The 27,367-nt window shown below is 49.6% G+C and overlaps 1 protein-coding gene across 1 annotated transcript in view; it reads left to right on the forward strand.

The window, feature by feature from the left end:
- PREX1 (phosphatidylinositol-3,4,5-trisphosphate dependent Rac exchange factor 1) overlaps window positions 1–27,367 on the forward strand; it is a 172,450-nt gene that overhangs the window by 87,182 nt on the left and 57,901 nt on the right. The window contains exons 5-7 of the mRNA XM_008159188.3: window positions 7,650–7,751; window positions 18,455–18,616; window positions 22,672–22,805. Of these exons, the coding sequence (XP_008157410.2) occupies window positions 7,650–7,751; window positions 18,455–18,616; window positions 22,672–22,805 (398 nt within the window). The remainder of the gene's footprint in view (window positions 1–7,649; window positions 7,752–18,454; window positions 18,617–22,671; window positions 22,806–27,367) is intronic.

The following is a 27,367-nucleotide window of genomic DNA, read 5'->3' on the forward strand; positions in this document are numbered from 1 at the left end:
TGATGCTCACTGGCTTTGTTTGGCTACAGAGGTTATCTCTGAACCAGTTGCTGTAGATCAAGCATGTCAAACTCAAAGGCTAACATGGGCCTAATAAACAAGGTTTAAGTTTATGGGGGCCGCAAAAAAAAACAAAGGCTTCAATTTTCATAGAAACGTAGGTTTTTTTGTATAGAGACTTGCTGAATACAAAGGGCTGAAATAAATGAGTAAACATTAACATAAAATAATAGAACATTTTAATAAAAATGAATATCGTTTTCTTGAACATTAACCTACCAGACACTGAATAACTGCACAAATTAATAAGCGTAACGCAAATAAACCTATTTTTCTTGTTCTCCGAAAGCGAAGTATTTCCTGTTGCGCACACCAAACAAGTCAGTACAAGACTAATGACGTGGCCATCGGCTGCTGAAATATTCGCTGCTAGTATTAGTGGAGAGAAATGGTGCGCCTGCGCGTAAGGCGCGTAAGGGAAATGAATGCAACACGATTAAGTAATCAGTCATTAGCGAACGTTGTAGTGTGTTATTAATAATTATGTGTAACAGGATATTATAAAAATTAAGTTACGACATTTTTATTAAAACGTTTCTTACCTACCGTTATATTGGCTGGGCCGCAAAAGTATTTGTTGTGGGCTGCGTGCTGCCCTGGGGTGCGAGTTTGCCAAGCTTGCTGTGGATAGAGGGATGGGTTGGGGCTCTGATTGGTCCCTTCTGGAGCTGGAAGGCGGGACCACCTCCCATATATCACAGGCCCTAAGGGCATGGTGGATCCTTAAAGGACAGTTTGTACTCGTGGAAGTAAGTGGGGAATGGATGTTGATCAGGCAAAGCACTAGACATCCGTGCTGGTCTTCTCTGCCACGGCAGAGAGCTTCTCTGGTGTGTCAAGTGGGTTCTCATTTGTGATCTCCTTGGAGCTTTACCAGCCCCTGTTGTGTATGAGTTAAGGTATATGTGCTTGGTGACATTTCCAGACATCCCAACTAACAGTGGTTTAACAACGTAAGCATTTATTTCTCTCCCATGTTCACGTGATGTAGACAGTCTGGGGGTTCCAGTATCAGGGGCCAAGGCCGTGTGGTGTGCCCTCATTAACGTGGTCTAAAAAGACCTCTTCCCACTTCCACATTCAGGTAGTGGGATGCAGGATGGGTGGGAAGGAAGGACTGCCTTTCTCCTTGTAAGGGTACAACAGGTAGCGGCACACATCTCTTCCACTCACATTCCATTGGCCAGTACTGGGTCACATGCCCACACCTCGCTGCAAGGGAGGCTGGGAAATGTAGGCTTTATATCTGGGCAGCTATGTGCCTAGTTGAAAATCCTGTTGCTGTGGAAGATTATGTTGCCAAAGGTGATTTTGATGACTTCAAAATATTAAGTGACTTTTTAAGAGTGCATATTGGAAAATGATTGAGCTTCTCAGGGGTTTGAATCCTGGTCTTTCACCTCTAAATCCCCTACGCGTTCAGTCCCAGCCCCCACCCCCAAAAACTGTTTTATTTCCTGACAACACATACAGAATTCAGCAAATAAAAGAACAACAGTTAACTGACATGGCATAAGGAGTGTTAACCATGTGTCCAGAGAGCTAAACTATATCATAAAATTCTTGCATGCACTTTTCCCTAATGCACAGTCTCCAACAAAGTATTTCTAGAATTTTGATTCAAAATGTATGTTTCCTTCACTTGTAAGTTCCCGTTGCTTGGCCCACTTCCAGTGAGCATCTGAGGAAGGGCAGGTGGGTTGACTGATGTCCACTTTTGTCGCAAGTGTCTCAGGCATTCGGACTGATGCTTTTCATCCTTGCTGGTAGCTGTGTCTTTACGTTTCCAGTTTTGCATGCACATTCATAAAAGAGTCCTGGCAAAAAGCAAAAACAAAGTCGTATCTCGTAAGACCACACACATGACCATGTTTCTGTGACTGACCTTTTGAGTTTCAGGCAGCACCGCTTAGCATGCTGGCACAGAGCCCCACCTTCCAGGGATGTCCCCTTGGGCTCAGCCGTGTGTTGGGAAGCAGGGCGGTGTTTCTGGGGATGTGGGAAGGGAAGGGCCTCAATTTTTCTGTCCTTCCTTCCCCTCTCTCTTGCAGTCTTCCTAGTGGTCCAAACTGCCCCTTTCCTAGCAGCAGCTGGGCTAGGCCAGCTTGGGAGGGGGGAGGACGTGTGGGTGCCAGCACACATGCCATCTGTCTCCCTCCTTGCTGGCATCTCCCAGCTTTTGGCCACCTGCAGAAGTGCCATCTCATGTCTATCATGGGCTATTCAGGCGTTAGGAACACACAGAATCTGGCTTTCCATTCATGATGTGATGTGCTGTGCACTAGATGAAAGATGGGGTGAGAACTTTGTCTTTCTGTGCCTCAGTTCCTTGTCGGTAAAGTGGAGATTATTTATTTATTCATTCATTCATTCAACAGCTTTTTATTGAGAACCTACCATTTGGTAGGGATCATACTAAGTATGGGGATAAAACAATGACCAAGGCAAGAGAAGTCCCTACTGACATGAAGTGACTATTCAAGCAGGGGAGACCTAAATGTCATGTGGCATTGTTCTCTGCAGGAAATAAAGTAAGTTATGGACAACAGGATGTTTTGGGGAATTAGGGTGGTGCCTGCTATTTTAGATTGGTCTTTGAAAAACAGTGTCTTAGATGACACTTCAGCAGAGACCTGGTTAAAGTATGAGAGAGGCAAGGGGTATCTGGGGGAAGAGCTTTCCAGGTAGAGGAACTGCAAGTGCAAAGGTCCTGAGGTTGAAGTGTGTTTGAAGAAGAGCAAGAAGGTCAGGGTTGCTGGATTGGAGAGTGTAAGAGGAAGAGTGGAAGGAAGGAAGGCCAGAGAACGAAGGAGCATTTAGACAATGGAGAGGATCTGAGATTTTTACATAGCTTTTTTTTACTGTAGTCTAGCATACATGCAGTGAATATACTTACAGCATGATGAATATTTATGTATGTGTGCTCCCATGAAACCACCATAGAGGTAAAGATTTATTTATTTATTTTTATTTTTTAAATTCTTTATTGTTTAAAGTATTACATGAGTCTCCTTTTCCCCCCATTTGACCTCTCCCCGGTCCCACCCCCCACCCCCCAGCACATGCCCTCACCCTCCTACTGTCTGTGTCCATTGGTTATGCTCATATGCACGCATACAAGTCCTTTGGCTGATCTCTTACCCCCTCACCCCCCTCCTTCCCTCATAGGTAGGACAGTCTGTTTAATGCTTCTATGACTCTGGTTCTATTTTTGTTCATCAGTTTATGTTGTTCATTATATTCCACAAATGAGTGAGATCCTGTGATACTTCGAGGTAAAGATGTAGAAGATTCCTTGTGTCCTGCCTCCGCCATGCCCCTCTCTGCATCCGGAGGTAACCACTATGCTCCCTTCTCTCACCAAACGTTAGTCTTGCCTGTTCTGGAATGTTTCACGAATGGGATCATGCAGGATGCTTTTGTGTCTGGCTTCCTGTGCTCAGCATAACGCCTGCGAGATCTGTCCATGTTGGAACGTGTGGCAGTTTAGAATATTCAGTTTTAGTCTGAGTGGGATGGGAAGCCCTTGGTGGTTATGAGCAAAGGAATGACTTGAACTAATTTGCATTTTGAAAGGTCTGCCTCCTGGCAGCGTGAAGCTGGAAGCAAAGGGCACAGGGGAACTGGTGCAAGTGTCCCGGGCTGCCCTTAACAGTGACCACAAACTGGGTGGTTTAAACGACAGAATGTATCTTCCACAGCTCTGGAGGCCAGAGGCTGAGATGGGGTGCCGGCAGGTCTCTGCTCCCTGCAGAGGGTCCAGGGGAGGGGTCTGCCTTTCTTCTGGCAGCTTCTGCGGCCTCAGGTGGCCCTTGGCTTGTGGACATGTCACTCCAGTCTCTGCCTCTGTCTTCATGTCCCTTGCCCTCTCCTCTTCGTATAAGGACATGGGTCAGATGAGGGCCCGCTCGAATCTAGAATAACCTCATCCTAATTTAACTAGCCATATCCCTACTGACCCTATTTCCAAATCAGGACACATTCTGAGATTCGGGGTGGTGTGGCATTTTCGGGGACACTGTTCACCCCACTGCCGGGCTGCGGCAACAGTCCAGGCAGATGATGGTGGCAGGACGGGGCGGTGGTGGTGCTGCAAGGGGTGGTTGGAATCATAGGGAGTTTGAGGGCCCAGCTGACTGATCTGCAGGGTGGTTGGTTTTGGGGAGTCACTGAAGGAGAGCAGTTAAAGATGGCTTCAGAGTATTGGGCCCAAACTACTGGAAGAATAGAGTTGAAGTTTCCTGAGGTGGTAAAGGCTGGGTTAGGAACAGGTAAGAGAGGGAAGTTTAAAAAGGCCATTTGGAGACATCCAGGTGGGGATTTGGGGGGGGGGGGGGGGAAGGGGCCCGTCTGGAGATATAAATCCGGACGTCAGTAGGTGGGATGGTGTTAGGGCGATGGGTCTGGGAGAGGGCAGCCAGGGAACGAGCACGGATGGAGAGGAGGACCCAGGGCCGCGCGGGGCATGCTGCCAAGGGAGGTGCGGAAGCCGAGGAAGTCGATACCACCTGAATCCATTCTGTGAGTTAGGAGGCTTTAAAGGGATAATTTTCAAAAGTTCTTCCCATAGTGCCTGGAGTGTAATCTTCATAGAATAGTGAATGGGAGCTCTGTGCATGTTTGCTTTTGTTCTTAAAAAAAGAAAAAAAAAGAAAATCAAGTGAAACAACCATCTAGGGGGTTTGGGAGAGGTCTAGCTGGTGGCTGTGACAGTCCTGTGAAAACTCTGGACAAAGAGACAGGCCTTTCTTTGGCCAAGCCCTGGGGGCTTCTGGAAAGCCCTTCCCCACCCCCCCGGGCTCCCCTCTCTCTGCCCAGAGCTGACATCACCAGGGCAGCCTGTGGGGAGTTCTGGCTCTGAGGACAAAGGCCTGAGTGTGAGCAGTGTGGGGCCTGGCATCTCCCAGCTGCCACATCCCTGATCCCCCATCTGTGCCAGGGTTAGACGTGGGGGTGGGAGCCAGGGCCCTGGGGTCCCTGGGATTCTGCTTCTCCGAGGAGGGGGCCTTTAAGATTCCTGAAAGGCAGTAGTCTTGGACCAGTCATTTGGGCTCCCTGTGCCAGTTTCCCCATCTGTGGATGAGCACGAACGGTCCATGCTTATCCTAGGGCCGTGCGGATGAACTTGACCTGTAGGTGAAGCATGAGGCACAGTGCCTCGTGTGTGGTGAGCACATGGGAAAGGTTCTCCGATCACATTTTCACCTGACTTGGTGGGAAGTTCCCCCAGTGCTTGGAACGGTGCCCGCACACGGTAAGCACACGGTGTGAATTCGCAGGATGAATGAGTGATAGGATGGGAATCCCTTTCCCAAGAGTCTGTTTCATTGCCAGTTTGCTAGCGCGGTGTTGAGGAGGAAGGCCGAGACCCGCCCATGGCTGCGTGTGCTGGCAGTTCGCACAGGCATCAGTTCATCCATCCATTTATTCATTCGTGCGTCTATTGGGCACATTGTCAGCCCTCGTAACCCAGGACAGTGAGGGGCATGGCGGAGGGACCACAGACACGAAACTCATGATTCCTGGCAGCCAAGACACGGATGCTGAGGTTGGAGCCCCTTGGCTCCAAGAGGAACCTCTCCAGAGGAAAGGACGATAAATTCCTGCATGTGGTTTGTAGCCACATGGAACAGACGACCTGCTGTGGAGGTGCCAGGAGGGAAGGGTCTTGGGAATTGAGAGAAGATGGGGAAGGCTTCCTGGAAGTGGGGCGGGGGGGGGGTGAGGGGGGAGACGCACTGGGCTGGCCTCGAAGGATGCTGGGCTTGGGGTAAGGGTAGCCGGCATGATGGTTTCAAGCTCAGGCTCTTCTTCAGCCCGCCTGCGTGGAGATCCCACCTCTGGCTCCCTTTGAGGAGAAACACTTACCCTTGCCAGCCCCGGTTGCCTGAGCTGGGAAATGGGAATAATAATAGTGGTTAGCTCGTAGGGAAGTTGGTGGCAGGATGAGAGCCGTCAAGGACCTTCTGGGCACATCCTAAGCTCTCAGTCAGTGTTAGCTGTGGATGACGGTAACAGTGGGTTCATTATTATTGGGAGGAGTAACGCATTTTAGGCAGGGGGCATAGAATGAACACAGGAAAGGGGGCTGGCATGAAGGAAATACTGATGGGGGTGGCTGAGGTGGGCAGGGAGGTACCCGGGAGCTGAGGGGTGAGTTGCAGTCTTTACTCTGCAAACCGGAACACAGGTATTCCTGCGGCAGCACTCAAGTCCTCACCTGCCGGGTAAAGATATAAAACCTTTTCAGTGACAGTTGAAGGTTGCAGGTTCATTTTCCAAATCCCATTGTAACCCTCCTTCCACAGACGTAACTCCTTCTAGATCTTGGAATGTTATTTCTTTCCTGTACATGTCTTTATATGTTACTACAGACCTGTTGTCTGTAAGCAATGCCTAGTTTGGGTTTGTGTACCTTTAAAAGTTTTAAATTGGTTCATACCATGCATATTCTTTGTTTTGTGTGTGTGTGTGTGTGTGTGTGTTTTGCTCAAAAGTGTGTTTTTGAGGTTCATCCACATAGCTCTGTGGCTTTAGTTCCCCCATTGTCACCGCGGTGCAGTGAACTACTGCTTAGGTGTCCTGCAGACGTATTTTTCTGTTCTTATTAGGTTGCGTCTCATGTTTTGCTGTTCCACACAAGGCCGTTTTGAAGCCCACGTCCCTGCCTCCTGGTGTGTAGGTGTGAAGGCTTCCTTAGGCCAGGGATCGGCAAACGTGGCTGTGAAAGGCCAGATAGTAAATATTTTAGGTTTGTGACCCTGTGGTCTCTGTTTCGACGACTCGGTTCTGCCATGATCGCTGGAAAGCAGCCATGGACAATGTGTAAATAGATGGATGTGTTCCAAAAAAACTTTAATTACCACAATAGGGACTGGGCAGGATTTGGTTCACATCTGATGGAGGCCTTGTGCGGGGTTATAGAATATGGGGGGTGAAGGTGGGGGGGTGGGAGTGAAGGGACTAGGTTTAACGTTGTGAGTATGTGAAACACAGTTTATTCTTGTATTATTATTTATTAACTAGAGGCCCGGTGCATGAAATTCATGCTCTTGGGGAGGCGGGGGGTTCCCTCAGCCCAGCCTGTGCCCTCTTTCAGTCTGGGAGCCCTTAGGGGATGTCCCCACGGGGAGCAGGCCTAAGCCAGCAGTCGGACATCCTTAGTGCTGCTATGGAGGCGGGAGAGGCTCCTGCCACTGCCGCTGTGCTCGCCAGCCATGAGCTTGGCTTCTGGCCAAGCGGCGCTCCCCCTGTGGGAGCACACTGACCACCAGGGGGCAGCTCCTGCATTGAGCATCTGCCCCCTGGTGGTCAGTGCGTGTCATAGTGACCGGTCATTCCGCTGTTCGGTCGATTTGTATATTAGCCTTTTATTATATAGGATTATTGTATTATTTTACACACAAACAACTGTAAACCTACTTTTGCCCCACCCCGTATACACATTTCCATCTCTCCTAGGTGTTGCTGAATTGCTTCCAGGGTATGTAGCTGTGTTTTGAGAGTCCTACCCCATAGCTGTTTGAGGGTGGCCCAATCCTTTTGTTGTCCTTGGCGAGTTTTAATGATGGTGTGCTGTCCCTTTGCAGAGCTGCATGCTTCTGGGCGGCCGGAAGACCACGGACATCCCTCTGGAGGGCTACCTGCTGTCTCCGATTCAGAGGATCTGCAAGTACCCCCTCCTTCTCAAGGTGAGAGCGGCACCCCACTCCTTTCACCGTGTTCGAAGTAACAGATTGGCTCTGATTGGCTTAATCACAAAATAAAACTTGTTAGTTCAAGTAGCTGAGAAGTCTGGGGCAGGTCCTGGATCCCACCAGGACCCTGCCTCTTTCTCCCTTGCTCAGTTCTGCTTTTGACTGTTCAGCTTTATTTTCAGTGTGGTCGCAGAGGGCTATAGTTACTCTGGCCTTACACCCTCTCTCCCAGTAACTCGTGATTCAGGCTTTGGCCACCTGTGGCCAGGAGAATGTGATATTCTGAATGATTTGGGCCTGAGTCACGTGCTTTTACTTGAATCAATGACATGAAGCCTTTGCTTGTGCTATTTCTCCTCCTTCTATATGCTTGGACTTGGGCTTTACCCCAATCGCTATGAGCTGGACAGGGTTAGGCTCTGATTGGCTAAGCCATGGTCCAGTGGCAGTGAGCAAGGCGATATTGTGTTCTGATTGGCTGAGATTTGGGGTCAGATGCTTCATACCTGAACCAATCACCCTGAGCAAGGGATCTCTAATTGGCTTAGATTTTTGTCATGTGCTCCAACCAATCACTGTCCCACAGGCTGAAAGCCCAGCGAGGGGGACAGACTGGACCCTCCTCACCAAAATCTGGGCTATTTGTGGAAGAGGGTGGGCAAATAGATCCACATACTGCTGTTTCCTGTGCCGTCAGCCAACTTTGACTTCGTCTTGGTCAAGAAGACCAGGGGAAGATTTGCTGCTTGTGTGGGGACCCAAGAAGTCTTCATTCTCGGCTTTCGAGCCGGCTTCTGGGGAGATCTCCAGCTGGGTGGATAGCTCTGTCACCATCTGCTGCTCTCAGCTCAGGGTTTTCAGCCCTTGGAAGTGGCCGCTATTGACCTGAGCTTGCCTTGGCGCCATCCTCAAGGCCTTGAGTCTGACAGCTGTTCCTGGAGTCTTTGCTGGTGGATTAATTTGGCTGGCGGTGCCTCATGCACATGCCCGGGGCCATGTGCATCCTTGCTCCATGAACTGGAAGAGAGAAGGGAGGGGGAAAGTACTAGGGAATTCTTGGACTTGACTTTCTGCTGGATACGGTGGGTGACACTTGAGCCTCTGAGCCCGACCAGACCCTGGGGCCATCATCTCTGCCTGCGAACACAAGCCTGCACTGTGTGCAGCTGTGGGAGGTGGGCCACCGCTGTCCCCTCACCTCCTCTGGCCTGCTGCGGTTTATCCCTTCCCGGGATCTCAGAAGGACTTTCTGCAGTGGCTCTCGTAGCTGCTTGGATCCCCAGGGGGATGTTGGCAATGCCATACGTAGCTCAGCTCTCCAGCTTGGTGCAGGAGGCGCTCCACGTGGACCTTGCCAATTGGTAGCCGGTGGGCTGACTAGGACTTTTGCCAGTGCTCTTTATTTGGTCTGTGTGGTGTGTCTTCCATAGGTGAGTGAATTGCCAGCATTTAAAGAGAGTGTTCTGTACTGGCTTAAGGCAGGGGCGAGCAAAACTGTGGCTCATGGGTCACATCTAGCCCATGGCCTGTTTGTGTACAACCCATGAGCTGAAAGTGGTGTTTACATTTTTTAAAGGGTTGTAAAAACAAAACCAAAACCCTAAAACAAAGAAGACTGTGTGACAGAGACCGGATGTGGCCAGCAAAGCCTAAAATATTTACTATCTGGACCTTCACAGAAGAAGTTTGCTGACCCCTAGATTAGAGCCACACTTGGCAGCCACAGGCTGCTGGGGTTTGAACCCCAGCTCTGCCTTTTACTAGCTGTGTGACCTTGGGCCAGTCACTTCTCCATGCCTCTGTTTCTCGTCTGTAACACATAGTTTGTATTAATAAGGTTGTTATGACGATGAGACCCTTATTTACTTATTTCTTAGAGCAACTCGACGAGGTAGCCACTTTGATTAGCCCCATTTTAGAGGTGAGGCAGCTGAGGCACAGAGAAAGGAAGGGGCCTGCTCAAGGCCACACGGTGGGTAAGGAAGCAGAACCATGATCTGTGGATTCTAGAATTCCCCTATCAGCTCCACGGCCTGTTGAGAAGCACTTTGAGGTGCGAAGGCTGCCACAGTGCTGGGTGTTGGGCTTGCTGATCTCAGTTCCCTAAGTGGGGAGTCTGGGAAGGTCAGCGACCTTGTGTGTCATGGGTTCAGTGACTGGTCTGCTCCTCCTTTCCTGGTTTTCAAAACCTTTAAACATTTGACCCATTAGAAGAACCACCAGCTGAGGTCCCCTAGATGTTAATTAACCCCTCGATTCCTGGATCTTGGGCAAGTCTGGGATCCCCGCATGCCCTCGGAATGGCAGTTTCTATAACGTATTTTAATAGCCGGTGGGGCTGGACCTGTGTGTATGGGTGGACTCCAGCTCTCTCTGTGAGGCCCATGCGTTTCTGCGGCCTGCTGCAGGGGCCACAGTTTGGTCTGGCAGGGTTTCTGGGTTCTGGATTCCCAGAAGAGGAGAGAGGGACAGAGCCGGCCGGCGGCTGATGGAGGAATAACTGCCCACAGGAAATGGCTGAAGCCGGGCTGTGGGTTTGCGCTCCTGACCAAAGGGCTGTTTACAGGCTCAGTTTCCTCTGTCTCCAGCTGTGTTTATCCGAGGCTCAGAGAGCACGGGGGACCAGCCAGCGGGACCTCAGATTCCTGTGGGCCCAGGCCAGGCTGCCCGCCCGCCCGAATTGCTCAGTGTGTCCGGCCGTTGGCACCCACAGCTGAAATGTTCGCATCAGAAAACAGCTGGGACTGAGGGGAATTCTTCCTACCCCTCCCGAGTTCCTCCTTTCTGTCACATTTTCCAGTGGGTTATAAAAGACAATCCCATGAGCGGGGGGGACAGGCCTCCCCTCCGGCCCCTCTGGTTCTGACGCCCTCGCAGATGTCCCTGTGGCCCTCTGAGACCCTGGTTTGAGCTGAACTTGAATTAAGTAGGCGAGCAGGATTGAGGAGCCTGGGTGGGAAGAGGGAAGAGGGAAAAGGCGAGAATGAAAGCCTCTTTGGGAACAGCCCCAAAAAGCTGAACTTGAACATTGCCTAAGAATAGCCGGAACATTCTATTTCAGCCTTCAACCCAGACCCGGCATAGACAGTTGGCATTTTCAGGGTTTGTTGAGTTTTCCATCGGCAGTTCCAGGGAAATGATTCAGGTTTGGGGTGATGCCCCTGGTGCTCAAATGGCAGGTGCCGCGGCGAGACAGACTGTCACCGACCCTTTTAGCTGTTTCCGGCTGATGCACAGCGCTCATTGGGGCACTAACTGTGCACCGGCTGCTGGTGTGGCTCAGGACCCACAGGGCTCGGTCTTGGACCGGGCCCCCCCAGGACCTGCCGGCTGCCTAATGGGAGCAAGCGAGGCAGGCACGGGGCAACTTGGAGGGCACATCCGTCTAAAGGGGGCAGCCGGCGCTCCAGTCCCTCTGTTCCCCTTTGCCTTCTGCCTCTCTAACCCCTTCAGTCTCCTTTGCTGGTTCCTCACCTACTAGACCTCTAAGCCGTAGGTGGGCCCCAGGCCTCAGTCCTTGGGCCTTGACTCTGTCTAGACTCGCTCCTGGAGGCCTTATTTACTCTGGCTTTTCTTATTTTATTGAAGTAGATTCAGAAGTTGTGCAACCATCACCATAATCATTTTAGAAATATTTTCATCATCCCTCCCAAAAGGAACTCTGGACCCATTAGCAGTCACTTCCCTTTTCCCTCCTCTTCCCCCCAGCTCCTGGCAACCACCCACTTCCTGTCTCTACGGATTGCCTATTCTGCACATTTCACATACAGGGAATCATTATATCTAACCTTTTGTGTCCGGTTTCTTTTACTTAGCATGGTATTTTCATGGCTCATCCACGTTGTGGCACGGCTCACAATTTCATTCCTTTTTATGGCAGAGTAATATTCCATTGTGTGGATAAACCATGGTCTGTTTATCCATTCACCTGTTGATGGACTTTTGGCTTCACACTTTCTGGCTGTTGCGAATGGTGCTATTATGAACATGCACCTGCAGATTTTTGTGCGGACATTCCCATGGCTTTGAACTCTATCCCTGTGCCGCTGACTCCCAGCATGGATCTTTCCCTTAGCCTCGGCGGGACTTTTCTCGGGCCCACGCGGCTTCTCCGCTTGGATGTCTAGCAGGCATCTCTGACCTAACATGTCGCAAACCAAGTGCTTGGTTCCCCACTTCCCCCAGACCTGTCTTCTCTCCCATCCTACTTCCTCATCCCCATCTCTGTAAATGGCTTCTCTTCTTTTTTCAAAAATACGTTTTTATTGATTTTTTAGAGGGAGAGGGAGAGAGAGAGAGAGATAGGAACATTGATTGGCTGCCTCATGCATGTCCCCTACTGGGGATCAAGCCTGCAACCTGGACATGTGCCCTGACTGGGAGTCAAACTGATAATACACGGGATGATGCTCAACAACTGAGCCACACTGCCCGGGCTGGTCTCTCTTCTTTCTGGTTGCTCAGGCCAAACCCGAGAGTTATTTTCGATCCATCCCATATCTAGTCCCTTAGGGAGTCCTGTTGGCTCCCCTCCCCACACACATAAAGTTTTCTGGTGTGCCACCTAAAATCCTTTGGAGAGCTGTGATTAGCACACATCCCATACTCTGGGAAACTTCCCTTTCCCAGCCATCCTCCTGCACCAAGCATTGAGGCCAATATCTCCTTAGTGATGGGGTACATCCATCTCCAGGGGTGCCACACTGCTGTGATCAAGGAGACAGAGGTAACTACTGAGCGTGGTGAGAGCTGCATTACCCACAGAAGGGCGTGGAAGATAGAGAAGACACATGAGACTGTGCAGGGCCCCCTTGCTATACCCTGAGCAGCCATTCTGCACACACCAACCTGACACACACACACACACACACACACACACACACACACACACACACACACACACAAACACTGCAGCAGCTGTCCCAAACATATGGGGTGGCTGGTTTGGCCCCCAGATGTTTGACAAGTTTTAAATCAAGTTGGCGTTTGGAAATCAGGAGCTTTCACATGGAAGTCTTCAGTTCTGGATTCAGGAACAGTTGGCAACAATAGGATGACATTTCTACAGTCATCTAATGAGTGATTGGGAGGCACCTACTGCGTGCTAGGTGCCATTCTGGGCACTGGGGACATTACTTAGCAGATCCCTTGTAGTCTTCCTGATTACCTCCAAGAGAGAGCCACAGTTGGTGGTACAGTGTCCAGGGGTTTTGAAGCCATGTATTCGTTCACCAACTCTTTATTCAGCAACTAGTATGTGTCAGGCTCTGTACTAGGTGCTGGAGATACAAAGTGGGGAAAACTGCCCAAACCCCTACCTCTGTGTTCCGATGTTCTGCTGGGGGGAGGCAGACAACAAATGAGTAGGAAATGTATATGTTGGTTGAGGTGGAATGGGTGCTATGGAGAGAAATGTATCAAGCTAAGAGTGATGGATTGAGAAGGGACTTTTGAGCAAAGACCAGAAAGAGATGAGAAAGGTTCCTTGGGGAAGAATCTTCCAGCCAGAGGGAACAGGCAGTGAAAAGGCCCTGAGGTAGGAATGTGTCTGAGGAGCAGCAAGGAGGCCAGAGATATGAGGTAGAAAGTGGGGGAGTGAGGTTAGAGAGGTGATGGGGCCAGCATATGCACGGCCTTGTGGGTCATTGTAGGGTCTTTGTCTTCTCTGAGTGAGGTGGGTGCCATGGGAAGGTTCTGAGGAGAGGAGGGACAAGATATGACTTAGTTCCTACAGGATCCCTCTGGCTGCAAATGGAGAATGGACTGTGGGTGGTGAGAGTGGAGGTGGGAGACCAGAGGGGATTCGACCTCAGTGATCCAGGTAGGAGATGGCTGGACTATGTTGGTAGCCGTGGTGGGGGATGCATTTTGTGAGAACTGCCTCTTCACATCGTTAGCCCATTTTCAATTGGGTAGTTGTTTTCATATTATTTGCCAAGGTTTTCTGTATTATCCTGGATACTTGTGTCATCTCTTTGGAGTTCTCGTCTGACTCTGATGTTATGAAATGGGCCCTCCATCTGCCAGGGATCTGTCACTGTCACCGTCTTGCTGAGAAGGCACAGGAAGTCAGAGGTCTCTGCACTGTGGTCTTCCCTGCCCAAGCTCCCATCCTCCCCCAACCACAATGCCCACCCTCCATCCTGCCTTTTGGGCTGTGAACTGACACCTTGCCTAAGGCTGTTCCAGCATCTCAACCTGCATCAGCCGCAATTCAGGTTCTTTCCTGTGTGGTGAGCAACAATAGCTCAAGGAACGGAAGCCTCCTCTTTCAGGGCGAGAGACCTGCTTTCCTCCTTTCAAAGCCAAGCTTTGTATATCCGGTCTTCCAAGTAGCCTTCCCAGATCTCCTTCCCTGGGAGTCCTGCCTACATTCTGCTTTCTGCCACGATCTGTGTGGCTCTAGCTCAACCTCTTAGCTGTGTGACTAAGTACAAGTTGCTTAACCTCTCTGCGCCTCCATTGCATCATCTGCAAAATGTGGATGGTAGTTGCCTCCCAGGCTTACTGCAAAGACAATGCATGAGAAAACTCACGAGAACACTGCATATGACTAGGTAGATGGTCGTGCTTGGTAAATGTTAGCTACTCTAATATTGTAGTGATTTTTTAAAATTCCAGTTCCTGCACTTATGAGTGTAACTTCTTTGAGAAGAGACTTAATTTCTCTGTCCCTGAGTTTCCTCCTCTATCAGATAGTGCCTTGGTCATGGGTTATTGTGAAGATTAAATGAAATAATACCTGTAAAGCGCTTCTAAGTGCTTAGTATTAGCTATTTTTATTGTCTTAAAAGTTCATTTTGCCCATATTCATAGAACTATAGTAGTTTTTAAAATTAGTATTTTCATGATATATTTTGTTTTATCCTTTTACTATCAACCATTCTCTATCCTTAGGGTTTAGGTACTTCTTTTATAAACTACACAAAGTTAGAATTTTAAAATCTTATCTGTCAATCCCTGTCTTCTAACTGGAGAGTTTAGACCATTTATATTTATTGTATTTATTGATACATTTGAATTTACTTCTACCATTTTTCTTTTCTATTTTTATTTGTTTTATTTTCTTCACACTTTCTTGCTTTATTTTGCATAATTTTAGTGTGTGTGTTTGTTTTGTGTTTTTTTTTTTGTTGTTGTTGTTGTTTAGTTACTCTTTTTCTTTTTATTCCTTTTTATTTTACTTCTTCTGTATTGGAATGTATAGCTACTGCCACCACCATCATGTACAAGAAGTGAGTAGATTAGATAGAACTCAGTGGGATGGTAACTGTGGCCAACTGTAGAGCACTTGTCTATCTAAGGGGGTGGCTGCCAGTCAGGCCAATTGTTAGTGTTAGGTGGAAACACAGGCCCGGAGTGGCCAGCACTTTTGCTTTGCTGAGACAGGCTGGCAGTAGCATTTGGCCTGTGGGGCCTGGTTTATGTCCTGGGCTTTGCTCCAATCCTGCACTTCAGAGCCAGGAGACCTAGGCTCAGAAACGGGGGATGACTTACCTAAGGTCACACATACAGTATGTCCTGGTTGAAGCCAGAACGTGGACTCCCAGTCCTGAGCCCTCGTCCACTGTCTCCCCCTCCCTCTCTCAGTGGAAGGATGGAGTTTTTAAGACCCATGTGCATTATTTCTTTTCCTCCATTTATTCCTAATCTGTGGGGCTACAGTTCTCCCAGCCTTGAAGCAGGGGCTGAAATTGTTAAAATCAGAAATGTATTTGCATGAAATTTCCAGAGTTTGCAGGCCTGGAGGTTTTCTTTGCTGTGCTGGACAGCTTTTCACTTCTGGGTTTTCTTGGACTTCCAGATGTTTTTTGCTTCTTCTTTTTCTTTAAGTGGTATTGGGTCTTGTGAGGCCTCTTCGTTTGAATCCTGCTGTCACCCTAGATGTGGCCTGAGGGGACCCCAGAACTGCAAGTGCAGGGAAGTGTTGGGTAGAGATGACAGCTCCGCCTCCTGGGCTTGGACAGAGCCTGCAGCTGGCTGGAGTGACTTCAGAAAGTGGGTGTCCTCTGTTGGTCCGGCCGCCGTGGGCGACACCCTCCACTCCCACGGGCCACCTTTTTCCCGTTGTGGAGAGGACAGCATGGCTTCCCAACTGCCTTGTCTCCTTCTGGGCCTCCACCACGCCCACGTCAGAGCGAGTGCTGGGTGCTGTCACTTCTTCCAGTGACGGATCCAGCCTTGCGTTTACCCTGTGGTTTCATGGATCTGTCTTCTTATGCTGGTCTGGAGTTCGAGGCCTCTGCCCCAGGCTGTCCTCTTGTGGCCTCGCTGTCGACGGAGCCCACACCTCAGGCCTGAAGGGGCTGCCCACAGCCAGTACCGGTGGCTCCCTTTTGGTAAAAGCGTGGTTGGAGGGGAGCGAGGGGGCATGAGGGACCTTTCAGAAACGCCGGGTTCCTGTACTCTGACATCCTCTTTTCTAGGAAGTGCTCACCTCAGGCCTGCTTGTGAAACCACACGGGCTCACAGGCGGATGTCGGGGCAAGGCCATCAGCCTGGCTCTGGAGGGGCTGGCGCTGTCATTTTGCAGTGTGGCCCAGGGCAAACCCCAAACCCCCTTCCTTCTCTGTCCTCAGTGTATCTAGGTATTCCCCAGGGTCTGCCCCTGCTCAGATGTTTTGTGTTCAAAGAGCCTAGTTTTGGGGAGTGTCATGTCTAGGTCACATGACTAAAGAAACACGTTTGCTGGTATGGTTGGAGGAGTGATTCGCTTGGGAAGTCTTCCCTGATAGCTTCAGGCCTGGCTAGTCCCTTCCTCCTCAGTTCCTCTCTCATCACACTTAGGAGAAGGCTGAAGTCCTTGGATAAGACTGGCCTGACCTTGAGAATGTCCTTGCCTGTGCTTGTGGTGGGGGAAGTTCATGGGTTAAAGGTCTGCTCTGACTAGCCTCCTTACACCCCCCGCCATGTCCCTGTGAAGGCAAGGTGTGTTTTGTTTTCATTTAGAGTTGACATTTAATGTAATTTTATATGAGTTCCAGGTGTACAGGATAGTGGTTAGACATTTACATAATTTACGAAGTGATCCCCCTGATAAGTCTACTACCCACCTGACACCATGCGTAGTTATTACAATACTATTGACTGTATTCACTATGACGTATTTTGCATCCCGGTGACTATTTTGTGATTACCAGTTTGTACTTTTTAATTCCTTCACCTTTCTCACCCAGCCCCCCAAGGCAAGGCATTATCTATACCTATTTTACAGGTGAGAAAACAGCTGGGCAAGGGCCATATCCATGACCACCTTTCTCTGTCCGGTCCTGTCCTGTCCTGTTCCGTTTTTCTCTCTCTTCTCTCTCTCTTTTATTCCACTCCAGCCACACCACCTCCTCACGGTTATTTGTTACGTACCACATATGCTCCCACTTCACACCCCTTGCATATGCTGTTCCCTCTACCAGGCACACTTTTCCCACAGATTTTTGCAGGACCCCCTCCCTTGCTTCTCTGGTCTCTATTCACATGTCACCTCCACACAGGGGTCTTCCTGACCTCCCTATTTGAGAGAACACCCTTTTTCCTAAGACTCTCTAGCCCCCTCATTCTGATTTGTCTTCATAGTATTTATCACTGCCTGGCAATAAGTTATATACTTGATTTTTCATTATTTTATCTGATCTCTTTTAAAGATCATAATATCCACCAGGTGAAGAAGTTTTCTCTTGTTTCATTAACAAACTAGAGGCCCGGTGCACGAAATTTGTGCACGAGGGGGGGGTGGGGGGGGTGGGGAGGGGGGCGTGTCCCTCAGCCTAGCCTGCACCCTCTCCAATCTGGGATCCCTCTCACAATCCAGGACTGCTGGCTCCCAACTGCTTGCCTGCCTGCCTGCCTGATTGCCCCATAACCACTTCTGCCTGCCAGCCTGATCACCCCCTAACCACTCCCCTGCCAGCCTGATCGATGCCTAACTGCTCCCCTGACGGCCCGATTGCCCCTAACTGCTCTCCCCTGCCAGCCTGGTCGCCCCTAACTGCCCTCTCCTGCCAGCCTGGTTGCCCCTAACTCCCCTCCCCTGCCGGCCTGGTTGCCCCTAACTGCCCTCTCCTGCCAGCCTGGTTGCCCCTAACTGCCCTCTCCTGCCAGCTTGGTCGCCCCTAACTGCCCTCTCCTGCCAGCCTGGTTGCCCCTAACTTCCCTCCCCTGCCGGCCTGGTTGCCCTCAACTGCCCTCCCCTGCTGGCCTGGTCCCCCCAACTTCCCTCCCCTGCAGGCCTGGTCCCCCCCAACTGCCCTCCCCTGCAGGCTTGGTTGCCCCCCAACTGCCCTCTCCTGCAGGCCTGGTCGCCCCCAACTGCCCTCCTCTGCCGGCCTGGTCACACCTAACTGCCCTCCCATGCAGGCCTGATCGCCCACAACTGCCCTCCCCTGCTGGCCATCTTGTGGTGGCCATCTTGTTTCCACATGGGGGTGGCCATCTTGTGTGTTGGAGTGATGGTCAATTTGAATATTACTCTTTTATTAGATAGGATTTGTTCCCAGATCTTAAAATACTGCCTGCTATGGAGGAGGTGCTCAAGGGACATTTATTGAATGAATGAATGAATGAATGAATGATGTTTCCCAGCCCCAGATCACAAAGTTTTCATATAAAAGAGCTGGTATTTGGCCCAGGCTGGGTGACCTGGAAGCCAGGTTTGATCCCCTCTGGGTTGATGTCTCTTATTCTTGCCCTCACTTCTTCCCTAGGAGCTAGCCAAGAGGACACCCGGAAAGCACCCAGACCACCCTGCGGTCCAGAGCGCCCTGCAGGCCATGAAGACCGTGTGCTCCAACATCAATGAGACCAAGAGGCAGATGGAGAAGCTGGAGGCGCTGGAGCAGCTGCAGTCCCACATCGAAGGCTGGGAGGTGGGTCTGGAGCAGGAGGGGACCTCTGGGTTGGCGAGGGGCACAGGGAGTGTGCAGCTGCAGGAGCAGACTTACCTGGGCACTAACTTCAGCCTGTAGCGTGTTTCGTTTAGCCTACATGGTATTTGTAAAGAAATTGTTTAATTATTTTTCAATTAAGTCCACATAAAAATGTACACTTCAAGTTTCCCTTGAGAAACGGTAACACTGGGCCCCCATTCCCCACAGTGGTAGCCACCAGAGCTTCCAGTTTTCCTCAGCCTCCACCACTCCCCATTACTCCCCAGTCATTCTCTTTCACAAGTTGCCTTACCTGCCTGGTGCCCATAGGCCTTAGATTTTTCGATACCAAGGTCAGGGTTCTACTCCAGGACAGGATTCTGGCTCTGATACTTCCTTGCTGGGTGATTTTAATACTTCTCTGAACTTCAGTTTCCTCATTGATACCTGGCACATAGTATAAGTACTCAATACATGGTAGGCATTGATATTGCTATCATCATGATTATTAGGGGAAGGGATTCTTGAGATCTCCTGACTGTGTGTAATTTATTTGTTTAAACCTTGACATCTTTCTTAGATTATTAGAGATTTCCTACAAATCCATAGAAGGAAATGGGAAAATCTGAGTAAATAAAAAAACCAATATCAGAGTAAATACAGCTGGAAGGGGCGATTAGGAGCAAAAATCAAAGACTCTGTGGACACAGATTATCCTCTGAATCATCTGCCTTTGGGTTTTCTGGCACTTGCTGTGTTTGGGATTTTCTACTTCTTTTCCCTGTGTGGGGAAATCTTAAATGTGACTCTGTATTGCTACGGGGCTGAGGGCTTGGCTGCAGAGAGGAGAGGGATCGGTGTTCAGTGAAGATGTGGGGATTGTGGGCCCCTTCTTTGTGGAGGGATTCCTTTGCCTAAGTTTCCTCATCTCGATTAATGCTTGCCATGTACCCCACCCTCCTTCCCCTCGGCCTTCCTGCCTGGCCGAGACTGGAGAACAAAGAACTCAGACCCCCTTGTTGCTCGGGGTTGGGATGTGATTGGCCTAGATCAGATCCAGCTGCTTGACATTGGGAGGCAGGAGCTGGATGGAGGCCATCCTTGTGCTGTCTTGCTGCTAAGCACAGCCTCGGTCAAGTTTGGCTTTCTGTGGTAGCATGCGCCGAGGGCCAGGCTCCAGCTTCCCGGGTGTCGGGAGGCAGGGCAGGGGCCTTGCTTTTTGTTGTTGGTGGCAGGACAGGATAGCTTTGCAGCAGACAGTGGAGGCAGCGGCTCCTGAGGGCCTGCAGTCAGGTTGGTGTTTTCCTGGAGTGTCAGCTCAGGCAGATGCTGTCCTGATTTGCCCTTTTCCCAGTAGGTCAGAGGCAGTGGCCGTGGAGGGGCCTTGTTCTCGGTTTGCTGGGAGCCCCGGCCGAAATTCCTACCCCTTCTAGGCCCTCATTGATTGAGGAAGCCCCCCACTTCTTTCTGCCTAAAATACATAGCTGGGTTTCTGTTTCCTACAAATGAAAATCGCCTGATCATCAGGTGTGTCGGTCAGGATGTGTTCTCTAAGGACTCTTGTTTCAGCCTCGTGATGTCGGAGCTCTGATTTGGTCTCTTGTCATCCTGTTGGCCTTCTTTTCATGGTTCCAGGGTGGCAGCAGCTTCAGGCATCATGTGCCCAAAGCGGGAGGAAGGAGACGGGCATAGCCAGGGCAGTGAGAGGGACTCCTCTCTCGGAGAGGAAAACCATTCCCAGAAGCCCCAGGCCACTTCCCACACATATGCTAACACAGGGAGCAAATATTGTTGACATATTTAAGCGCCTGTCTCTTTGGACTTTGAGCTTCCTGGCAGCCAAAGTGAAAAGAACAGGGTATATAAGTTACTTAACATTTATTGTCAAAAAAGGAAGACATAGAACAGTTCTTCTGGGAGATAGATAATTTCCTGGAAACCAGCTGGAAAAGAAATTTCTCACATGGGGCCCCTGTGGAGAGAGTATTGAGCAAGCAGTTTGGCAGCCAGAGCAGAAGTGTTTTCCAGATGCCTTCTTCTGGTAAGGGCCCCGGGAAATAGGAACTAAGGGTTTTTGGGACCCCCTGTGTCCCAGAAAAATGTACAGTTTGAGAATGGCCCTTATTTTGATCACTCCAGTAGGAAATAAAGTGACCCAGAATAAGAATTGCTGGCAATTACTGAGCACCTGTTATATATTTCCAACATTAGAAGGGAGATGGTGTTGTTATTCCCATTTTACAGATAAGGAAACTGAGGCACAGGGACTTGGGTTTGAAGCTCAGCACTAGAACCTGCGGAGTCCCTTGCCTCAGGCTAGTTTGTCCTGCTCTCTCGGTCTTATTTTCCCCTACTTGTCTAATTTTAGTAATGATATCTCTGAAGTTATCTTCTGGTGTCATTTTGAGGATAAAGTGAAGTGTGGAATATGAATGTTCTTTGGAAAATGTGAAAGGTTTTCTGTGCAGTAGGACGGTTTTTAAATATAGTTTCATCCTCAAGGTGACTTGTGAAAATAATACGTTTTAGCTAGAAAAAATAATGTTTAACAGCGAGGCTACTCGCCGTGGCTTCATGCCATCAGTAGTTAACAGTCTCAGGGGAGAGGACGAGTTAAGGTGTCGCTCACGGTGAATGATAGCGATGGCCAGTCCTTATTTCTGATACCCTTCCTGATCGTTTCTGATCTTTCTGTTTGACCTGTTGCCAATCTGATTAGGTGGTTGTTGCCTCTCTCGGAACATGGCTGACAAGGACTTGCTTTGGGCGGTGGGGGGAGTCTTTTCTGGGCCACGATCTTGCTGTGTGCTTGGGCCTGCAGCATTAGTTTGACATCTGATCCGTGGTTTTATGGGGCCTGATCCTTTGTAAGCCACTTGTCCTTTTTAGTTGTGAGGCTGGTTTAGTTCAAACCAGATAAGTTAATCCATAAATCCGTTTTGCTGAGCACAAGGAAGCGGCAGTATGTTGCAATACTGCGGAAGTGAGTGGGACGTGCCGGCCCCCTCTGTGTGGAGGGATTCCTGTGCCTCAGTTTCCTCATCTGGAAAGTCTGGATAGTGTGGCAGCACCCCTTGAGTCACCTGGGGGGTTAGGGAGTGATGCATGCAGAGCACTCAGAACAGCGCTTTCTTCCCTGGCTCAGCGCACACGCTCCACAGGAGGAGCCGTGGCAGCAAAGCAGGATTTCTTTCTCAGATTTTTTTAGATGAACAGGCATCATGCAGCTTTGGCGAGAGCTCACACCCAGCGTGGGCTGACCCAGGGGACGCTCCAGAGGCAAGCCCCACAGACTGTCGCAATAAAAAGAAATGCATCAGAGAGAAACAGGGCACACGCCTCTTGCTGGCTCTGGGAACTCTGGTTTAAGAGCCCATCGACTACTCACCCATGAGGGAACAGAGGGAACAGCAATAAAAAGACCACGAATAGAAGTTCTGATGTGTCCTTCCCACCCTGCCTAGGCTGCCTGTGCTCCCGGGAACACGTGGTCTCTTCCCTTCTGAGACCCCTGCTCTTGACCATTGATTGCACACAAACCCCTTTCAGGCTGCCTTCTAAGAGGCAGCCCAAGGTAGCAGAGATAGTGGGTAGGGCAGAGGGCCCACCTGCCTGGGTCCAGGTCCCAGCTTGCTCACTCACTAGCTATGTGACCTTGAACAAGTGGCATTCTTGTGTGTGTGTGGGGGAGATGGAATAACAAATCAAGACATAAATAAATTAGGAGGAAGGCATAAGTAATAAGCCCCCCAAAACAAAACTAGATGCTGGCCAGGGCTGTCTGACTGAGTGAGTCCTTGCATCGCCCTGAGCCCCAAGTCCCACGTCTATGAATGGTCACCTCTGTATGCTCGTCCCAGCATTAAGGCTCGCTCGGCAGATGGAAGCCACTGATCACATTGTATTGGTTTTCTGTCCGCTGACAGATTTTGTGGTGCATTTAGATTTTGGGGTGAGGGAGGCAGTGGTAGGTTCTGTCTCTGGGAGGGAAGAGGGTATCCCCAAGTGTTCTGGACTTGCCAGCTCATTCACTGTGCCCTCTGTCACTCTCCCAGGGGTCCAACCTCACGGACATCTGCACCCAGCTCCTTCTGCAAGGGACTTTGTTAAAAATCTCCGCCGGCAACATCCAGGAGAGGGCCTTCTTCCTGTTTGACAACCTCCTTGTCTATTGCAAGCGGAAATCCAGGTGAGTTGCTGGGGGCAGGCTGCCCAGGTGGGCCAGGCGGCTGGGATTGGGTTGAACCCTGACAGCTTCTCATGGTGACAGCATCCCTCTCTGCACCTCCTTTTTCTCTTCTGAGTTGTGGGGTTTGTTCTAGATCAGCACTGTCCATAGAAATATAATGTGTGAGCCACATAGGTTATTGAACACTTAATGTGGTTATTTGAAATAGCCACATTACGTGAAAGGAAACCAGTGAGATGAATTTAAATAAAATTTTTTATTTATCCCATTACATCCCCGAATATTATCATTTTAACATAATAAATTTAAAAAACTTATTATATAGATGTTTTGTATTCTTTTAAAAATTTCACACTGAGTCTTCAAAGTGTGGTATGTACAGGTTGGGGCAAAATTAGATTTACAGTTGTGAGTACCTGAAACAATTTATCCTTGTGTTATTATTTATTAATTATTATATTGTTTTCCATACAAACAACTGTAAACCTACTTTTGACCCATCCTGTATGTTACACTTACTACACATCTCAATTTGTACTAGTCAAATTTAAAAATTTTTAAAAAAAGGTTTTTATTGATTTTTAGAGAGAGAGGAAGGGAGAGGGATAGAAATAGAAACATCAATGAGAGAGAAACATGATCAATTGGCTGCCTCCTGCATGCCCCTTACTGGGGATTGAGCCCACAACCTGGTCATGTGTCCTGACGGTAATCAAACCGGTGACCTCTTGGTTCATGGGTCAATGCTCAACCACTGAGCGACACCAGCCAGGCTGTACTAGCCACATTTTAAGTGTTCAGTAGCCACACGAGACTGTGGCTTCCATATTGGACTGTGTAGGTTGAGACAATCGTGGAAGTTTGAAAGTTTTTTGTGACACCAACATCCTGTGATTCTAAGATCCAAGACAGAGGGTTTGAGGGGAGAGGACTCTACTGTTCTTAAGCTTTGCAAGAGAAAGGATAGTATCACTGTCATCTTTGTATCTTTCACTGGAACTTCTTGCACTCTGTAGAGTCTAGGAGTGAATGCATGGGTGGATGAGTGGTAGATGCAGGTGTGAGTGATGGGATGTATGGGCAAATGAGGAGGCATAGATGGGTAGTTGGGGGTTTGGGAGATGAATGAATGGTGTATGAAGGGAGGCAAGGAGGGAGAGATTGGATGGATGTATGAATTGATTTATGAATAGATGAGTGAGTAGGTGAATGAGTGAATGGTTGAATGGTTGGAGGTGCAGGAAGTGGTGGGATGGAGGGATGGGTAGAAGTTGGGGGAATGTCTGGATGTTTGGGTAGATGCAGAAATGGATATGAAAACATGATGAGCTGGCAGAAGTATGTTTGGACCAATAGTGAGTTGGGGCCTTAATATATAGTTTGTTGAGTCAAAAGGCTGATGAATGGACGGGAGGGTGGGTAGGTGATGGAGGTTTGGTGATTAGTGGATAGATGACCATTTAGATGCGTTGTTGATGGGTGGATGGATGGTAGTTGGTATGGTGGTTGAAGTCTGGTATGGAAGATTAGGTAATTGGATGACTGAGTGGATGGATGGATGGATGGATGGATGGATGATTGGGAAGAGGAAAAATTAGACAGATAGGTGGGGGCATGCATGGATGGGTGGGTGGATGGGTAGATAGTGGACTGAGAGATTCCTGCCTCTTAGTTTTTTTGCTCAGCAGGTAGAGGACTGTCTCAGCGCCACCCTTTTTGAATTGTGCTTCCTGTCACTTTGTGTTAGGTGACTTCCCAGAGGCTTCACTTCTGTAGTGAAAGCTAAGGCTGAGGGCGGTTCAGACTCTGGGCCCTGCCGTCAGCATTCCCTCCAGCTCCTTTCTGGTCTGGGCATGTCACTTACTGTCTGAGCCTCATTTTCCTTGTCCGTTTCTGCTGCCTCCTGAGGGTGTGGGCAGGAGCCTTTCCATAGGATGAATAATGGGTGTTCCATGCATATGTGTGGGCTTCTCATTGTCTTCCTCTTCCAGCCTGACCACTCTGAGCCTCAGTTTTCTCTTCTGTAAAATAGGGATGATAAACCCCTTCTTACAGTGGTGTTTGGTTAAGAGCCCAGCTCCTTATAATTGAAACACTGTTCAGTGATTTCTCTAGATCTGTGACTTTGCCTCAGTTTTCTCATCTGTAAAATAGGGCGAACAGCTACGCCATAGTCTTTGTGAAGAAGGAATGTGTTAAGTGTGCCTGGCACATAGAAAGTGTACAAAATAAGGGGCAGCTGCTCTTCCTGCTACTGTTAACGTACCTCTGCACATGTTGAGTTCCTATTCAGTGCCATCCCATAGCACCTGGTACATAGTAGGTGCTTCAACCAATGGCCCCTTCCCTTCTGCCCTTTCCTCCCTATTCTGGGGCTTGGTCCTTAGAGGTCTTAGTTTCCCTCTTTTACCATCTAGTGGTGGCTGGTCAGCATGTTTCCTCATTTGATATTTTATGCCTGTCCACTGGGTTAGGTGTATTTGTGTCTGTTTCATGTCCTCCTGTCCCTCCATCAATGTCCCCATCTCCTTCCTCCTTGCTTCCTGCCTGTTCTCACTGGGGCCATCCTGAGAGCCTTTCTTTGGCAGTGCCAAGGCCACTGCCAGCTTCCACCCCCGCCCTTCCCCGCTACCCGGCCTGGGCTGTCTGGAACAGGAACTCTCCCCAGAAAACACAATGCTTCTTCAGGCCTCTCACCTGCTCCCAACTTTGGCTGAGTTTTCTGAGTTAGCTTCAGCTACCCAGTGCAGGCCCATCCTTCATGGCATGGCTGTACCTGTGTGAGCGAGAACAGCTGGTCCTGATCTTCCTGGACTCCAAGTGGGTCTTCTCCGGCTGCCTTTGGCCGCCACGAGCTCTTTGAAGGCCATTTCCTTCTCAGTTCTGTGAGTGAGCCGGGCCGATGGAGGGAGAAGGCACATCTGTCTCCCGAGAGGACCTGGCAGGTGGCCAGGTTTCTGCTTCTGGATCGGGAGCCAGAGGACTGGGCTCCGAGAGGTCCCAGCGGGACTGGGCAGTAGTGGATGGAACAACTGGCCCGACTGTGATGTGGTCACAGGAAATGCCTGACGCAGCGAGGTGTCTGCCGACTGTTTTGTCTTTGCCTGGGTCACGCAGGGCACCGCCCGTCCGGGACGTGGGTCAGGGAAGGTCTCTGACTCAGTGTTTCTGGTCTAATTCTAAAGTAGAGGCTCCTTGGATGTCAGAGTGGAAGAGAGTGTTTTAAAAGCCTACCCTCCCCCCATTCTTCAGAGGGAAACAGAGTCAGAAGAGCTAAGTCTCATATCTCAACTGTCTGCTTAGCATCTTAGAGAAGGCAGCAGCAGGTAGTGGCTAAGGACACAGAGGCCTGCCACTTACCAGCTGTGACCTTGGGTAAGTTATATCAGCTCCTTGTGCCTCTGTTCTCCTGTCTGTTCAATGGGGGACAGAAGTCTCATAGGATTGTTTTTATTGATTAAGTAAAATAAAACACGTAAAGTGGTTAGAATAGGCCCGGCACATGTCTGTAAAGTAGAAGAAATGTAAATCTTTACCTTCACGTGGGTGTCTCACACACAGCTCACAAATTAAGCCCTGTTTAAAACAAGACGCTTTGTCTTCATCACAGCTCCTGCTCCAAGCCCTTTCCTCCTTCCCAGTCAGTGGCACCACCACTTACCCAGGAGCTCAGAATCTTAGGCGTCCTTGGTTCTTATCCACTTCATCCCCACACCCACTTCATCGTGATCCTTTGCATTCTGGCCAGAACTTTGGTGTAATTCCCACAAAAATGCCAGGAGGGAGGTTGTGTGTGTGTGTGTGTGTGTGTGTGTGTGTGTGTGTGTATGTAAACGATTGTAACATTTACATGGAAACACAAAAATGGACAGTTTTGGAGAAGGACAAAGCTGGAGGACATGTATTACTGACACCAGGCTACTGCAAAGCTGTAGTAATCCAGATGTGGTCTTGGGCCCAGGCTGGGTGGCTCAGTTGGTTGGAGCACTTTGTAAAAGTTAATTGAGCCATATACTACTTTGGGCATATTTTTTTCTGTATGGATATTACTTTAAGAAAAAGTTTATAAAAATATGCGTGTACACACACCCACCCACCCCCACACACACACACGTATGTACAGATATGTGCACACAAACCATCTCCTATTCTGGTTCTCCCTGATTTCCACTGGCCCATCCCTAGTCCTTTTCCCACAGGCAACCAGAGGGCGTTGTTTAAACCTTAAATGAGATCATGTTACTCTGGTTGGACCCTGCATGGCTCCCATCTTAGGCACGCAGGAGAAGCCCATCTCACCACTGCCCACAGGATCCTGCAGGATCTGGCCCGTGTGGCCACTCTGACCCCGTTTCCCACACTCCCGTCACCCACCCAGCTCTAGCCACACCGGCCTCCTCGCTGGTTCTTGCAACATGGCAGGCCACAGCACTCCTCGCTGAGTCCTCTGGAATGTGTCTCCCCAGGCACCCTCCCAGTTTCCTGCCTCACCTTCCCTAGGCCTTCGGTCCAATGCCACCTCTTCAAATGAGGCCGTTCCTGACCCTCTTCCTCACCCCAGT

This window comes from Eptesicus fuscus, chromosome 12, assembly GCF_027574615.1.
Source record: "Eptesicus fuscus isolate TK198812 chromosome 12, DD_ASM_mEF_20220401, whole genome shotgun sequence".
NCBI lineage: Eukaryota > Metazoa > Chordata > Mammalia > Chiroptera > Vespertilionidae > Eptesicus > Eptesicus fuscus.